The 18,347-nt window shown below is 48.4% G+C and overlaps 1 protein-coding gene across 3 annotated transcripts in view; it reads left to right on the plus strand.

The window, feature by feature from the left end:
• The window catches only part of LOC126528991 (uncharacterized), a 39,953-nt gene that overhangs the window by 15,139 nt on the left and 6,467 nt on the right, over positions 1-18,347 (plus strand). Inside the window, exon 1 of one of the 3 annotated variants that reach the window (XM_050176592.3) lies at positions 11,668-12,022. The exons of 1 other annotated variant lie outside the window; for it this stretch is intronic. In XM_050176592.3, coding sequence (XP_050032549.2) covers positions 11,858-12,022 — 165 coding nt within the window. In that variant the 5' untranslated portion in view covers positions 11,668-11,857. Of the gene's footprint in view, positions 1-11,667; positions 12,023-18,347 lie in introns of those variants that run through there. One more of the 3 variants, XM_072290048.1, reaches the window with a different exon arrangement.

Below are 18,347 nucleotides of genomic sequence, written 5' to 3' on the forward strand. Positions count from 1 at the left end.
TGCTGGTTACCGGATGCGTTCTCTACGAGCATAGAGTTTCTCGCTATAACACCTAGAGGGAAATCTGGCGCCACCGTTAATGGTAGTTTCTCAAGGGGCGCCGTGCCGTCATGGGAATGACGGTATATGTGTCTGCGAGGCTTGCGTTGGCTGGTGTTGTAAGAGGCTTCGTCTAAAACGTGGATACGGCTACACAAGTAAAACTCTTGCTTGGGCTAGTTGGTTCATGCTTGAAGTAGGTAAAGGAAAGGCGCAGAAGACGAGGACTTAGGAAGAAGAACACAAACGACAAGACGGGCGCCCGTCTTGTCGTTTGTGTTCTTCTTCCTAAGTCCTGGTCTTCTGCGCCTTTCCTTTACCTACTTCACGGCTACACAAATAACGTGTCCTTAAAAGTAAAATCTTCATAGAATGTTTCCATTCACGTAAATTGCATCTTTACTCACCTACAATGCATGACGAAGGGAAGAAAAGCAAGAACAGACGACAAACTGTTCCAAAGCGAGCGCGAATCTTATCGTCTCTTCCCCAACCTTAGCGGCACGCCGATACATTTTACGTATCATATAATTGTACGTGCAATAACAAGTTCTCATAGATAAACAAAACATGTTTTTGTGTAATAATAAAGCTGAAACAGCTTTTTACATGATGTTTTAGTAGAAAATTAGTCATTGTGACAGAGGGAACGGTGCTTAATTGCCTGGCTCTCCGAGAACGATGCCAATCCGAAGTCACAATATAACGGTATTCCCATGCATACCACAGCGCAGCAGTGCCAGATTTCCCTCTAGGTAATATAGTGAGAAACTCTATGTCTACAATATTACACTACACGAAACAACAAGCGCTACGTAAACGACCTCGCTTCAACAAATATCTGCCGTCAAGCGCACCATTCCATCCACCCTATAAGAAGCCAACGCACTTCTTGAAGCGTTCGGCTATTCACTCACATTGGCAATCATTGTCGATGGTTTCTGCAACACTGTTTTTATATTGGGATAGCAATTACATGGACACCCCTGGCGCATTTGTGCCGTGGCCGCGAGGTTCCGTATGAGTGAAAGCGCGTGAGGGTTAGCCGGCGAACGCGGTTCAATGTCCGCCTGGATGTCCTCCTCGCCCTCCACTCCGTACAAAGTGGAGACAACCGCGGCCATAGAGTTTCTCACTACATTACCTAGAGGGAAATCTGGCGCTGCTGCGCTGTGGTATGCATGGGAATGCCGGTATGTTGTGACTTCGGATCGGCATCGTTCTCGGAGAGACAGGACACCTTGAAGACGCGCTTGGCAAGCACCGTTCCGTCTGTCACAATGAGTCATTTTCTACTAAAACAGCACGTCAAAAGTTGTTTTGGTTTTATTATTACGCAAAAGCATGTTTTGTTTAAGAGAACTTGTTAATGCGTGTACGATTATATGTTACGTAAGAAGTGTCAGCGGGCCGCTAAAGTTGGAGGACACACGACACGGTTCGCGCTCGCTTTGACACAGTTTGTCGTCTGTTCTTGCTTTTCTTCCCTTGGTCATGCATTGTGGGTGAGTAAAGATGTAATATGCGTGAATGGAAACATTTTATGAAGATTTTACTTTGAGAACGCGTTATTTGTGTAGCCATATCCACGTTTTAGACGAAGCCTCGTACAACATCAGCCAACACGAGCCTCGCAGACACATATACCGTCATTCCCATGACGGCACGGTGCCCCCTTAAGAAAATCCCATAGACGGTGGCGCCAGATTTCCCTCTAGGTGTTATAGTGAGAAACTCTATGACCGCGGCGTCACCTACGGCGTTGGACACGCGAATAGCGGGCGCCGTAGTAGACGCCTTTGGCGGACGCCGTAAGGACGCGTTGCCGGCGCTCGTGTGTCTCGAAAGCTGTCTGCGACATGGCTCGAGTGCGAGCCCGCGCGAGCCTCATATTCAAATCGATCTTCGTGGTTTGCAGAGTACGCGCAGTGCCGGTAACTTCGTATGCGCTGTGCTTTCGACCTTTCGTACGCATTGAAGCGACAGATGTTTTACTCATTCATTCACTCCAGCGTTTTCACACTCAGCTTCCGCTGTCATTGAGCGATGTGTGTTCACGTTTACATCTGCACGCGTGGCACCGTGCTGGTGAACTTAGTTCAAGTACGCTGACGGGCTAGTTGGTTTGAATCCATCATGGAGTGTGTAAGCGCGACTGAACTAGGACGTAGAAAGAAGCAGGCACACAAAGACAGCGCTATATCAGTGTCTGTTTCTTCCTACGTCCTCGTTGAGTCACGCTTACACATTCTATCATTGTTAGTTGGTAGGTGAATGTTCACAAGTTCATACGGCCGATAAAACTACTCTCCTTATTTCCTACAGCTATCTACTTAAAGGGACACTAAAGTGAAAAATGATTTCTTTTGCACCAGTAAATTACCGTTCTACAACACCAAAAACACCACTCTTACAACGATAAGACGTTTGGTAAGCCAGAAAAAGCGCAAGAACGAAATACGGGTGGCGACGCCTACTTAAGTTCCCGCACCTGGGGGCTGTGACGTCTTGGATTTTGATGGCATTTTCTACGGCCTACTTATTATATATAGCAGTACAGATTGACTACATCGTGTTCTAAAGGAACCAAGTATTAAACATGGCAAGTTTCGGGAACCTTTATTCAGCCAACGCGGCCCAAATGCGGAAATATACTTTGGAATCCCTGACGTCACGCTGACGTACGGCGCTGGGGTTTCGGCGCGAAATTCAAATACTGATACTTGGACCTTCATTTTATCATCTAACATACAAACTATTTTTTTGAGATGACGACCTGCAGGGTTCTCAAACAATGCTTTATTAGTCTAAACTGATTTATTGTTTCCCTTTAGTGCCCGTTTAAGTAATTTGCTATCGCAATCGGTGCTTCGCCTTTCCGGCGGAACAGCGAATTCCCCCCCCCCCCCCCCCCCCCTTCTCGTTTGCAACATGTATGAGAACAGCGCAAAGGATATAGATTGATGAGCAGACGACACCCGCCCTTGTGTCCGTCTGCTCCGTGATGCAAACACAAACGCGGGTACCCTCTGCTCGATTATTCTCGATCGACTGTCATTAATACAGTACCTGAGCTCCACCGCCTGATCGAGACGCATTTTGTTTGCTTACTACTTCCGCGATCGGCCCCTAGCGCGCCTTTTCGAAACGGCATTCGACCACGACTCCAACGACGCGTGGAGAACGCGTCCTCACTGCATGCCCGGGGAGACCGCGCGTCGTCAAACCGAGAAAGAGAGCCAGAGAGAAGGAACAGATACGAGCGAGCAGCACAGCGGAGCCGTGTTTGAAGAAAGAAAGAAAGGAAAATAAACGAAAGGCAAAGAAAAGTCGACTTTGCAACCAAGTGTCCGCCGCCGCTGTGGGTCTCTCGCCTTGTCGCTAGAACGCCGTTTGCGTTTCGTCGAATGCCGCAATCGCGACAACCTCCCCCCATCATTCCATTTTTCGCTTCTGGAGAACCACTCGAGGAAAAGAGAAGCGCGATAGGAGCGGAGTTCGCGAGCGGGGAGGGGGTAGCAAGAGCCAACGCAGGCGAGGAGGTGTTGGCTGTGCCCTCCCTTGCTTACGCCGGGCGGAGTGGGGTCAAAACGCCGCTGGGTCTCGCTCTTTCCCGAAACACATTCCCGGCAAGGAAGACCTCCGCGCGGTCGTTCCCGCTACCACCAAACGAACGAACACGCTGGCATTGCAGCCAAGTACTCTGAAAGACTAAGGGGGTACAGTCGGCGCCAAATGTTTACGGACCACGGTATCTGAGGATGGATTTCAGGTTCCGAGTAGTTTGTGACGGCAGCTAATAGAAAACCTATGTTGTCCGCACGTACTAGTAAAGGCCGGAAACCCGAAACTACGCTGCAGGCCCAGGCTAATGAAGTATTCAGATTTTCTCTCAGTTCTACAGGTCCGTAAACGTTTAACCCCGACGGTACGTGGAAACATCTAGTAATGCCCTTTCGACGTCGCCAATGTTGCCCACCACTTGCAGTTGTGGACACTGAGCTGTAGAACTGGTTGCGTGGCGCTGATTTGCGAGTTCTCTGACGTCGGCGTTGTGGATTACATTATAAATAAAGGATAGTGGTCATTAGCCGCCTTTATTCATGTTCATTGTGTATTTATTTGTCATGCGGGACGCGTAGGGCCGTATAGGGTGCCTCCCCAAAAGTTTATAACGATCCGACAAGAGACCGCACTTTTAGGCGTGCAGTCTGACCTGGTTAAAACGCCGTATCGTCTGCTACGCGCTTCGTTGCGTCCGCGCTATCTTCAGATCTGTTCGAATTTTCTACAGCTTCCGCTATGCTGTGGTGACGCAGCGCAACCGAGGCGGCTTTGAAGGTGCCAGAGAGTTGGAGATCGAGAGGCAGAAAGGATAAGGGTAGAGAGAATGCACGGCGGGCATCTTGTCTACTTGTGAAAATCTTTAGCTGCATTCGCCCCCACCATTCATATCATTGGCAATAAATGTTTCTACCACCACCACTGCGAGCGAAGGTGTAGTATGCGCGACATAACGAGAGCCACCCACTCCCGACCCCTCACAGCTAACTTCTTTCGTATCGTATACTTCACCCTCTGTTCCCACGAGTGGTCAGCCTCGAAATGTCTTTCGTGTCTTCTGCTGTTTCGTCTGCTATTTCTTTCTCTGTAGCTACCTTCCGGACGTCTTTTGCGTCTTCTGCTACTTCGTCTGTTCTTTCCCGAGTGTACCGAGTGGTCGGTGGGTCGCGCGCAGTCTCGCTCGGAGCGAGCTTTCACGGAACCGCGAAGAGAGAACGACGGGGGGAGTGGGCACGGAAAGAGGCCGAGCTGTCTGTCGTCTGCTTCTCCCTGCGCTGGCTCTTCATGTGGTAGTCCCGAGAACTGTTGGCTGCCGTCGCGACCGCGCGCGCGCGTTTCTTTTCTCCCGGCCGCTAATCGCTCTTCCAGGAAAACAAGATTGGCGCGCGCACGGGCTGGCCGAGGAGGAAGTCGCGAGGCACTGTGCTGCGGCAGCAGGAGGAGCGGCTTGCTGCCGGGACGAGCAGGAGCCAAACCCTCACCTCCTTGATCTCAGGATCTAACCCTCAACCTCTCTCTTTCCCCCCGCTTCAGTTCCCAGCTTGCGCCGTGGTTCTGTTCAGACTTGCGCACCTTCCATCCTTCCCTCTCAAGTCAAGCATTCTCCCTTTTGGCCCACCTCCTCTTCTCTACGTTGCACGGCGTTATCTGTCCATTTTGCTCTGTTCTGCAATGCTTTTGTTTCGCGTTGCAGGCTCTCTCGTCTGCTGCACCTGGCACCACTAGCATTTTCCTGTTTCGCCTAACTTTCTGGAGCCGATGTCGTCATCTCGTTTGGATTCCTCGCTTCGGCTTGTTTACCGCCTCCTCTGGTCACTTGCCTGCGGTCCTCCCACCTACTTGACTTGCTTTTTCTTTTTTGTTTAATTGCGGCTTTGATTGCTCCGCCACCGTTTTCTGTGCTCTTCGGCTTTGTTGTAGTTACCTATTTGAAGGTGACCGACTTGCGCGGTGACGAAATGTTTCTTCTAATCCGAAACTCGTCGAGTGCTTTTAGGTGTCGTCTGCTTGCGTTACTACATGCTTGCAAACATGTAGTATATACAAACTTCTTCTGGCGTATACATGCTACAAGCCAGCAACATGAATTACCCGCCCCTTCACATCAGGCTAAATAAAGATCTTCTCAAATACTTTTACTCTCCCCAGGACGATATTGGACTGAAACGCGCTTACTAATGACGTGGTGAACTACAGACAGCACTGAACTTGTCTTTTAGTCACCTTAATTAGTATTTCTCTTATTGTTCTGATGTAACTTATGTAGCTCTTTTAGTCCGTTGAATCACTTCTGTAACAATCCTGCTATAATTCATGAAATTGCAGTATGTATAGATAAATAAATAAACCTGAACGTGCGCTTTTGTCTGCCCAACTCGTTAAGCTGACTGTTGCTTTGTTGTGTAATGTCATCAGATTAATTTTATTTTTTGTGACTGTCGTCTGCTTTTCGTCTGCTCGTCGCCTCCGGCTTGCTCCGCCTTCTGCTGCGCTACTCCTGGCTCCTTAATGTTTTTTTTGTTTTTTTTCGCTTCACATCATTCCCGCGCCTCGTGGCAAGGAGCTCGACTCAATAAGCTGCGTTCCCTGGAAAGGCGCAGCTACGAGGTGGTATCCAACCGGCCCTGTACGAAGCGTCGGCCCCGCTTATCAGCCGTTCTTTCCGCGTAACTAGGAGATCGCAGTTGGCCTCTTTCTCGGGAATGCCTGCGTAACAGACGACGGGCGAGCGAGCGAACGATCTCGTTTAGCCGCATTTCTTCTTTTACTTCTCGGCGCTCTTCCTTAATTCTTGGAAAGAAACAGAAGAAAAAGGTCTCGGCCTTCGGTCATCCTTGAGACGTGCTTTGGCTACGCTTGAGGAAAGCTCCATCGTATCTTGCCCTGGTGAGGCGGTGATGTAACGAAGGGTTTGGGGGTGTGCAAGTTACGTGGAAGAAGTGTTTTGTCACGGGCGTTTAGCGTTTTACCGCGCATGCGCTCTTGAAAGCAAGCGGCGCCGCTGTATAACGTTAACGCTGCGCTAAAGATACACTGCACGAGCACACTTTTACTGTGCTAAGCGCTTATGAGCTACCGGCATGTCCACGTGACATCCGTTTTCATGGTAGTACATCACGGCTTGTAACATCGCGGCTCCTTGTTAAGATCATGCTCAGATACGAAACTAACCCGCGTATTCGCAAACGATCCTCGAGTTGAAGCTCTTCCTCAACTCCACCAAGCTGAGCACAGCGTCACCCCTAGGGAAGCAGCACAGCGGCTGGACGTGACCTCCGAGATGTCCGGCGCGCGCGATATGCGCCTAATATCTGGGAAGCCATGCGCCGTGCTTTGCGATCGAACGTTTACAGAACCAATTGCTACGATCTGCGTCGTGTCGCCTATACGCCAGCTGTCCGCGACCTCCGCAAATGTGCGGTCTAAATGCTGCTAGTAAGAAGGGTAGTAGATGTTGTACTCGCTTATAGTCAATCTATCAAAGAGAAATTTCGTTGCAGCTGGCCCATTTAACGACATCTTCTCTTCTTGCCATTCAACCTCCTCCCCTATTTTATTCATTGAACTAGAGGCAGCAACGTTCGAAGGAAAAAAAGAAATTATTTACGTCACGTCAGATGCAGTGGCGAAAAAAAAGAAAAATAGAGGGAAATAATAATTTCATTATTTCGTGCTCTCCAGTTCCCCCCCCCCTCTCACGAAAGTTCACCTTTCGTTGCCCTTAGCAAAACGCCATTGTCAAATTGACGGAAAGAGGAATAAGCTGCAAGTTATAAGAACAATAGTCACAACTTTCTTTTTTCTTTTTTTTTTTTTGCGATGACGAGGTCGAGAATGCTTGCCAGTGCTCGGGTGTTTCTAAGAATCGTAAACAATGGCTACGGCTCTCTTCTCTCCCTTAACTTTTGGATTGAGAAGCTTGTTCCTGGAATCGCCTACGAGCGAAGCAAGTCACTTCCAGCAACAGATTGCCGACACGTCTGACTACGGCCAGAGCTCCACCTTAATTTCCGTTTCAAACAAAAGGCAGCACACGCGGATGCATCTGCGTGTGTTTTGTTAAGCGGGCGCAGAAAATGCTTTTCTCCTGGGCCGAGCCGGTATAGATCAGAGAGATATATATATGAAGAAAGAAGGCGGGTATGTTAACCAGTCGAGAGTCCGGTTGGCTACCCTACGTTGGGAAAAGGGAAATAGAAAGAAGAGAGAGGGACAGAGGCGCGCACGGAGAGCCCTACGTAGTCAAAGGCGCTCGCACAATCCGGACATTTCCAGAAAGCACAATAGTGCCTTCACCGCCTTCTGAGCCGATAATAGGCGGAAGCAGCGTTCTGGTATTGTCCGTTCACTCGGAGGACGATCATCTAGTTTGCTGAATGCGTTGGACGTGGACTGTCCTCGTGCTTCAAGTTGAGGGCATTGGCACGATAGGTGGTCAGCGTTCTCTCCTCGCAGCCCTAGACATCGCATGCAGGACTACTGTACGAGTGCTGAATAGTGTATCGAACAGATCAGAATGTGCGGCGCCCGTAGGTGGTGGTGCTTATCTTTGCTGGCGACTGTGGGAAGTGGCTCAGCGAGCGGCAGAGGTGGCTGTTCGTTGAGCCACTTCGGTGCACTTGGGCACCTTGAGTGACACTCAAGGCTACGCGGTGCTAAACGGGAAAACAGAGCGCACTCGCAGTAAAAAGAAACAAAAGGAAAACCGACTGACTAAAAATGTGTTTTTTGAAGATGTAGATTAACATAAAAAAGAAACCTAAAAAGGCATTGCTTTATTTGTATTATAAACCAAAAAATAACAATCTTAATGTATATTTACTCATGAATAAACGAAAATATATTTATTACAACAGTGTTCCAAGTCAATGTCGGCCAAGACGAATGCCTAGCCAATCCAGAACAAGATGGTGGCGTGCGACGAGGCGACATTTGATCCTGCTAGAACAGAATATCAGCGAGTTCCGTTCTGATCGTTCTGTTAAAAGCTGTTCAACAGATAAAATGAACTTCTGTGTCCCTTTTTCCACGAATTACACATTGTAACGTTGAAACCGGTGGCGGCGAGGCTACGCACTTGGCCAGCAAAGTGCGTTCCGCGAACGCTCTCCGACCGGAGTGCACTCCACTGCGAGTACACTCCGCTTGCGACGTTTAGATTTGGGAAAGTGCACTTAAAGCAGCTCCGCTCGTGTCTCCGCTCGTCAATCACCTCTTTACATTAGTAGCATTATTTTCCCTCTTCTCTGTGAGGCGTGGGAGATGTCGAAACAGCCAAAAGCTAGCTGCTCTGTTCAGGAGAATCATACGTCAGTGACGATGCGCAACCGATTCTATGAAGTAGGACTGGAAAGTCTTTTATACTATCGCATTCATTTCATCGCTCATTAAACGAAAACTGCACAGTCGTAGCAAACTCGAGCGAGGGAGTAAGGGAAAGGGAACAAAAGAAGCTACACTGCAGGGCAGCCGAGGTTCCAGAAGTGCAAGAACGACTCCGTCCAGACGATTTCCCGTCATGGCATGATCGTCTGCTATTGTTATTTGACCGTTTCAGGCGCCTGCTTCCTTCCTGGAATCCGTCTGCTCCGCAGTATGGCGCGGGTACGTTGCTTTTGCAACATTCTAGTCGCTATTCTTCGAAAATTTGTTCATGCTGCCGCGCTGCGCTCTTTGCTGGTCTTATACAGTAGACCACTCTCGCTGCCTGCTCAGTTTCACGCACGGACCCGTCATCGTCGTAGTGGCTGTCTCACTGAGCGCCGTCCTTCTGTTTGTTTAATCGACGCGTTTGGCCCGCCTACTTTGCCTTACATTTAGCGCCGCGGCGTTCACGTTTTGTCGTAACTTTCGAGACGCATGGAGACGGTGGCATCCGATTCTTCTTCTATCCACGTAAGTGACATTCCCAAAATAAGAGGACCTATAAGAGACCGCTTTTACGTAAACGTTGTTTCGTCTGCTGTACCCGTGGCATGTTCACCGCTTGTCTGCTCAAAACCCTCTGGGTTTAATTGCCTTCTTTCCTTGCTCTATTTGTAAATTCTCAAATTGCACAAATTGCCTGCGCGTGACGTCACGGGCTACTAGCACAGTGCTGCTGAGATACAAGCTGATTTGTTGCACAAGAATTACCGAGGAGAATAATTTCGGTGACGAATCATGTGCGCTACGTCGGAGTCGTTCGAATAAACACAACCGCCGAAAATGCCTATCTGGCTTCGCGGCCGTTTACATACGCGCATTTATGGGGGTTAATTTCGTGGGAAGAGACAATGCCGTATCGCAGATTCCATATTTGTCCTGTCCCGTGGAAACCGCGACTGCGTCATAAACCGACAAAGTTTGCTACCTCGTATGTCTCCAAATTCCTGCCGTTTTCGTTTTTTCCCTTTTCTTGGTGGCTACTTCGTTCACTTTACTGTACCATCAGTCACACCTCGTGTCCACATATAACAGATCCGTCTTCATTTATTTGCCCGTATCCCGTCTGCTTCCAGTGCAAGAGAGTGTCGTCTGCTCAGTGAAGGCGACCGGTCAGTGCAGTGCATTCAAAGCCGGGCGTGATTTCATTCACAGAACCCATCAAGTACCCGTGAATTTCCTGATTCCTGTTAGTCTGTTTAATTTCCGGCCCGCCCCGCCCCGACGGCCTTTCCATTTGTATGATGCCTTATCTACTCTGTTAAGGTTTACCGTGCCACCGTGCATTCGTGTCCCGTATGTACATATAACCGGCCCGTTTATTTGCTCGTATGCTGTCTGTTTCTAGTGCAAAATATTGTCGTCTGCTAAGTGCTTTATGGGAAGACTTGTTAGTGAATTGCATGCAAGGTCGAACGTGATTGACGTCAGTCACCGATCCCGTCAAATACCCGCAAATTTATTAATCTCACTAGCCAAATTTCCTGCCGACAGCGTTTCTATATCTCTAACTAGAGACAAACAGACAGCCAGAGAGTGAGAGAAACAAGAGCTTAAAGGCAGAGAGGGAAACCAGAATAAGTGTCCGGTTGGCTTCTCACGTCCCCCCCCCCCCCCCCCCCCATCTCGAGATATATCTAATACAACAACTCGAATGAACCGGCAGCCATGTCTCGTGTGCACATGGCCGGCTTAATTAGCTTCACTTCTTGATCCGCTTGCTTTATTTTATGTACCAGCATCGTCTGCATCCATTGCTCAAGCACATCTGCTAAAGGCGAGCTATGCGGGCTCGGGCCATTCGATGCCGGACGTGGCGTCATGCCCCATGATTGGTTTTCCGCTCAACTGATGTGCGACTTCTGAACACCGAGGTGCTATTCTGAGCACAAGCGTGTACGCTAAATTGAGGCGCGTTCCATTCATGACTGAGTTTGAAGGATGCTTCGTTGCGAGAATTTGTCGAGCGTAATATTGCCCCGTGCGTCTGAAATTACTTTCCTATGGCCACCACAGTGACCGCGCCCTGAATAATTCTGCGAGTAAGTCGTTCCACGGTGCCCTCGTGTGAGTCGTTCGAAACGGCCATTACGAAATCAACGGACCTGTCTAGCACGTTTTGTGCAGGGCCATTGTTTTTCTTTTTTTTTCTTTTCCGAAGTCCTCCGGGGCACATATCGGTTGCCGCTGTTACAATGCGGGGTGTCGTCTGCTATCCAGGAGCCCTCGGCGTTATATTTAGAACGACTCGGCGTAACGTCTGATGTCACATTTTTCCTTTTCCGTCGTTTTTGTCCTTTTTACGTCGCCGTTATGCGGGCATAAACGTATGCGTAACACGTACAGATCGACGCACGGCAGCTTGCTCGGCACCGCTAAAGCGTGAAGTTAACGGCCCCGTGGAACATTCCGTTTTACTCTGTTATATTTCTTTCTGTGTGCTTCTGTCGTCGCTGCGTGGACAATTATTTGCCGCGGCGCAGCAGATATGAGCGCTCCGATCCATCACACTCATCACGAACAATGGCACCGATTTTGCTCGCGGATTACGGCGAACTGGGGCGCGTTTCCCAGGAAAAGCGCCGCCAGCGCCGCCCGGCGGTGGCGAGGATTTCGAAACAGACGGCGCGCGGCGCCCACAAACCCGCTCACTCGTCGTCTGCCGCTTCCGTGGAACAGATAGGGAGAGTCGTCGCCGTCTGCTCGGGGGCTGCGAGTAGCAGACGACGCGCTTTCGACGCTCGTTTGTCGAGGAAATCTTGCGCGCGCTCTTGTACACCCATCTAAGTGTGGTGCGTCTTCGTTGTGGCGTGTATGTGTGCGTGCACCGATGCCTTGCGCGGACTCCAAGTTCTGCGCGACTGCTGCGGACTACGGTAGGATATGCTGCCAAGCTTCTACCACCGTCGCTGCTGGCTCCCTCAGCCGCGATGCGAAACGGAAGTGTGATGTCGCATTCGCGACAGAAGCGGTGATGACGAGCGGATTGCCGGTGGTGAGTCCCGCTGTTCCAACAATAATTCACCGGTCGGGTTTCGCAAAACCTCCGTTGACGTCGCGCGATGTCGTTCGCGCGTGGCACGGGGTTTGTAAGCCCAGAGAGAGAGAGAGAGATGGTTACTTTCAGACTTGGTTGGTAAAGGCGTTTTTGTGTTCTTTCCGTAAGGTTCTGGCGCAGCAGGGGTCGGCTTTCGGAGTCAGTTTGAAAAGTCTTGTGGTTGAGCTCGGAAGGCAGGATGAACGAATGCTTAACAAAATCTTTGGGCGACGATCAGAAACTAGAACACTGAACTGGAAATGGCAGAGGTTGGTGGCGCGGCCGAACTGGCGGGCGTGCATACGAAAGTAATTAATCGGAATGATCTCTTTTAGTGCTAAGATTCATGCGATGTATTAACGTTTCTGCATGCTTAAAGAAAATAAAAAAATGACATTCGCGGATAACAGCGTCGGTATGTTCTCATATTTTGTCTTGATCTTCTATGTAAACGCATGAGAGCAAAAAAATCGTTTTTCTCGACAACAAATGGGTAATCTTGATTAGGTTTGTCGCAATTAAACGAAGTTAATATCTAGCTCTAGGATGTAAAATTTTGTGCTGTCTATATTTTAGAAGCATTCTTGATAATTGCAGATCTAAAGGTCATATGTCAAGTTTCCAGAACTCCGTAACTAAGCAATAAAAGAACGGTAGCATAATTCCGTAAACTGCACACAATACATCTAAAGCAGCAAAAAACCATGTTTTAGGCACCGTTTTGAAATATTATACCCATTATTTGTGAGTAGGACTTTTGCAATATCCCCGTAGACAGTCTAACAAGTTCACGCAAACTAAACAAATATCACATCTGTCTGCTTCAGGTACTCTAACAGATGCGATTTATACCTAAGATATACCTAAGATATCTGCTTTATTTTTCTTTTTTGTGTAGAATTACGAATGTCCAAACGTCGTTTTCAGATTTCTTTTTTAAACTTACCGATGTTCGACAATTTTAGCAAAAAAGTGCGAAGCCTAAAATAAAAATTTTGCTTGCTACAGCCGGTGTAATTCAACTTTGTCTCTTAAACATGCAACGAGTATAATTCACATCGACTCGGCGGGTGTATCAAGGTGGTGTTTCTTCGTCTCCTGAGCACTTGAATGAAAAATCGCATTTGGCCTCGAGTTAACCTCTCGAATCGTTCTGTACATGGTTTTCTCTTCTTTCTATCAATCCTGTTCTGCTTCGAACACCTGAAGTATTATAATGAACGTATACGCCGACTGCGACGAATGTGACATTTGGACTCGATGATTCTTGTAATTTTTGAACGATCGTGCCCGCTGCGTTTTCATTTTTTTTTTTTTTTTGCGATCGCTTTCGGTGACATTTGACGTATTGCCGGTTTCTCACTAGACATTTAGAATCTTGGCGTATGCAGCTTGGTAAGGGCGTCGGCTGAACTCGCGATGAGATGTTTCTTTTTTCTTATTTTATGTTTGCACATCCGCATGTGTGTGTAGGTGTCGTGCAGACGTCGGTATTGTATGGTACGACTGAACAGTGTATCTTTCGGGAGGCAACATGCTAAGACGTTTGTGTGTGTGTGTGTAGTTTCCGTGAACTAGTACTAGTGTAGAAGCCATCGACATTGCAAGTGTTTTTGGGGTAACCATTCTTTTTTAATATTGCGTGGGACGCGAGATGTAGGTTCTTTAACGTGCACCTAAATCTAAGTACACGGGTGTTTTCGCATTTCGCCCCCATCGAAATGCGGCCGTTGTGGCCGGGATTCGATCCCGTGACCTCGTGCTCAGCAGCCCAACACCATAGCCACTGAGCAACCACGGCGGGTATAACGCTAATCGTAATGTGCTGACTTCAACGACAGTGACGTTTTACGTGGGGTAAGCGCGCAGTAGACCGCATTCAACTTCGAAAATATGTGGGCTCGCGTCCTCCCTTTGACTCGTTGTCTCTTCAGTTGTGGTTTTATAGGCGGCCGCAGCCTGGTGCACGCGGCGCGAATAAGCAGGCAAGGCGTCCAATGTGGTTCGCACCGCGGCGCGAGCGTCGCGCTTTCGCAGCCTCCGAGATTCGCGCGGATCGGAGGGTTACACATGGCGGCAGGCTACACGCGTGCCTTGTGCAAAGCACACTCCGGAACTCCGTACACACACACACACTATATTATACATATATATATATATATATATATATATATATATATATATATATATATATATATATATATATATATATATATGGCCGCCGCGATCGTGAGCCGATTGCGCGCTCGGCGCGAAATAGTATTCCGGTTTTGTGAAATCGCTCGCAGAACTTCGTCAGGGACAATGCGACGCGTTGCTACATGCCAGAGTACTGTTTTTCTTTCCTGCACGACGAGGTAGGCAGTGAAATTTCGATAACTCTGTACGTAATACACGAAGTTTTTTTGCTTGAACACAATGGAAACGAATGCGTCGAAACCGAAATTCAGTTATGGTTAACTGGCGAAGGTCGTTACAGAGCGCACTCTGCAGAAACGTGCAACTGAGGTGTTAAAACGGTGTTACGAGACAACTGGCTCCAACTTCGTTCATCGGACTTCATTGTCGGCATGTGAGGTAAATTATGTTCGCATGCACTAAAGCTTAGTTGCTTCCCTAAACATAAAAAAAAAAACGACCTTCGAAGCGCGGCATTGGAGCGCTCTGAAACGAGCGGTAACATACGCCATTAAATAAACACTAAGGAAACAAAGGAGTTGAGATAGATTAGTAGATTACTCTTGTACAGTGCACTAACAAGAAAAAAGTGCCTGTTACCGTGAGAGCAAGCTAGAAAAGACGCAGTTTCGGCGCGAAATTAAAAAAAAATAGAAACAACGAAACATTAATTTTCATTTTCTCTGATCATAATCGAGCTATATTGGCGCGACATCTGGGAAAATTGGGTTCTGAAAGAATACTTTATCGAGTCGAAGTGGATTCGCTCTTTTTCTGCCTCCAGCGTCCTCTTTAACCTCCCTTTCGGTTTCCGTCGACAGATCGACATCGTCATCGTATCTGGCCTTATTCCTGCCCGACGTCAGCAAACTTCGCTCGGTGTTGTGACGTCACGATAAGGGCGACGACTCGAAGACCCTTGCATTCTTTTTCGAGAGCAACTCCGGCATCGCGTTAGCATTTTCTGCCATTCACAACTTGCTAAGCGTGATCATTCTAGGCGCGAGAAGCGTGTGGTCGAGATGCTACAACTTTGGAAAATGTATGCGTGAAAAGGCCGTGGCGCACAAAAGATTTCTCTCAAACGAATTTTTTTTTTCTCTCCAGCAACAGACGCTGCCACATAGAAGTGTACGCAATCACACTTTCCTTCGCTCTGATGTTTCGTTCTTTCTTTTTTTTTTGCATTCTTCGTTGCTTTAGCGTGACGATAGAATTGATACATCTAAACAGGTTCAGCTTTCGCTGTTTGTGCATGGCCGGCATGTCTCTTTTCCTTTGCGGTGTGTATCGTCGCACGCCGTGCCGCGGTCAATGGGACTCGTTAGCCCTTGGTTAGCCAACGCCGCTTTCGCTTCGTAGAAGCAAAAAAAAAAAAAGGATCTCGTCACGTGACCTTCTGTATATACCTACTATGCCCCGCGCCACGTTCTGTCAGTCCATATAGACACAGTACGTCGGTCGCGCTAACCGCGGAGCGATCAATGAACACTCGTGACCGGCTGACGTTGCTGTCCGCGCAATTTGGCGCCTGTTCATAAATGAACAGGAGTAGCTGTTTTATTTTTTTTTTGTCATGCGGAGCTGACACGGTCGCGTGTACCGAGATTTTAGGGACCTTGAAGAGAGCCCACTCAGGTGGTCAAGATATTAACGCCGAGCCCTCCTATTAAGACGTCTATCATAGCTGATCTATCTATCTATCTCCTCGTTTTATTTGTTTTTCATATTCATTTATTTATCTTTAAAAATGTCAGTCGTTCAGGAATGGCGTACGGTGCAGTTATCTGTAAGTACGGGTACACATTTAGCGCTCATTTATTTGAAACGACAGCCCATTTCAATAAGCAACCGCGTTTAATGCAAAAAAAATGTTGTGCCTTTTCTTTTTGACTCGCAAGTTGTACAGCGGTACAGTGAAAGCAAACGATTAAAGGTGGGCGATTTTGGCGGTAGCATTTTATTTTAATCGAAGCTCAGACATGCATAATAGGAACTGTTAACGCGGTACGCAAAGCCTGTGTGTTCAATAGTCGCTGCTAAAACGTCGTGAGTGACGTATATAACGCGTTTCGGAAGGCTTGTGCGGCGTTGGCGACGCCGAAGTCAGAGCGTATCTTCCGCGTCAGGTGTTTCCAACCCTTGATATGTACATTGCCAACCTCTGAGAAAAGTTTTGTAACAACTCGCTCCAGGAACACATTCCTACATGGGTTCCAGGAAATCATTAGACGTTCCATGCGAGCGCGATTCCGCTGCGGTAACGTTAAACAAATAAATGAGAGGAAAAAAAGCAGCACTGCAAGTCGCAAAAGAACGGACTAATTATGAAGAGACCGATGAGAGTGAAGTAAGACGTGCGGCTTACGCAAGAAAAGCAAATTTGCGGCTACTAAAATTGTTTCGGTTGCAGTCAGCGAATTCTAAGAAGGATCCTACAGAGTACTCTGAGGGCAGGATGTTAACACGGTAATCGTTTTGCGTCACGGAGGAGGTGGCAACAGCCACTGCGAAAATTCCTTACCCATTGCTGCGGTGCTAAGACTTCGTATTTGGTTTTTGGCGCTTACGGCCTCCAGACTGCGATGTTCTGTAAACTTCTTGGCTCTGAGACAGGCGCACCGGCTGCTGCACTGTAGCAGACTTTCGGAGCTACGGCCAGCAGACGGCAACATTTTAGAAGGCGTCTGCTATACGCACGGCAGACTTTTGGCGTAAACTGCCAGCAGTGGGCGATATTCGGAAAAAAAGCGTCTGCTGTATCTATAGCAGACGCTTTCCAGAATATCGCCGTCTGGTGTATGCGTATGGCAGACGTTCGGCGCTGACGGTTGTGCACCAGACGGCAGTATTCTGGAACGTGCTTCGCTCTGGAGACAGACGCACGCACGCCGAGATAGACGCTCGTTGTGAGAAACCTGGCTGCGTCCCGCCATTCAGCGGCTTTGCCGCGGTTTCCTGGTAAGCGCAGAAAAAAACCGGAATTGGGTTCTCAAAATTACGGACCAGCTGTGCGGAGTTACGCGCGCGTATAGCGGTCGTCGCCGCCTGCCAGCTCGGCAGACCGCATTTTCGTTTTATCGCGCGCGGAGAGACGGTGTGGCGGTGGCTTTGCAAAGTCTGTCGGCATAGGGCGTCATTATCGTTTTTTTTTCCAACATCGTCTGCTTCGCTTATAATCTGGCGAGTGCCTCTGTGGCGAGCTCATTGGAAGTCCCTTTATCCCGTGATTTGTTGGAACCATAGGGTAAACATGGATAGTTCGCAAATAAAACGTAATTTATCATGTCTATACAACACATACTGAAGAATAGGCTTCAAGTGGTAGGCTTTGCCCTCTCATGGACTTGGTGTTATGGGCTACTGTTGGTTGCGTTATATAGATTGTTTATATACAACGGTCGTTGGTCTGTTTCCTACGGTCCGTTGTCATTCATATGGTTGTCCGAAGAGGTTGTTTTTAGAAAGGCGTTTAACGGCAGTCGAGAAAAAAGTATACAGACGTTTTATAAACTACGCAGTTGATGTCGATTCATTAAAACATTGCACGACGTCGACAGCACAATGAAACAGAAAACCGTCGACTCGGTAACGACTGTCGGGAAATTCGTGAACGTCGGTCTCTCGTTGCCGATTACGTTTACTGCCGTGATCAATCTGCCGGGGTTTCTTTCCGTTTAGCCTTGCGTCTTCGCAGGTGTACAATACCCGCTATAGCCTGTGCCATGTCCGCCGTTAAATCGGAGCAGCAGCTGCGACAGCATAGAGAGACCCGTTGTCTGCCCTCCCAGTTATACTTAAGCGTTAGCCAGATCAAGGATGCACTGATGTCCGGCGACTTGGAACGGCGAAACCACTGCAGAAATTCGGCGCATGCAGATAATCGGTATATACACGGGAGACACGGAAACAGCATGGAAACGTGCGTTCCGGGACTCCTTTCCCTCGATTTCTGGCGACGCATTCGCAGCTCACGGCGTGTGGTCGTGTATAGTTAACCTGACCTTCCACACTTTATACACATACGCATAACGATTCCATGTAACACGCTCCTCCGAGGTGATGGTGATGGTACAGCTCCACGTTTTCGTGACGAATGTGGTTA

Source organism: Dermacentor andersoni, chromosome 8, assembly GCF_023375885.2.
Source record: "Dermacentor andersoni chromosome 8, qqDerAnde1_hic_scaffold, whole genome shotgun sequence".
Taxonomy (NCBI): domain Eukaryota; kingdom Metazoa; phylum Arthropoda; class Arachnida; order Ixodida; family Ixodidae; genus Dermacentor; species Dermacentor andersoni.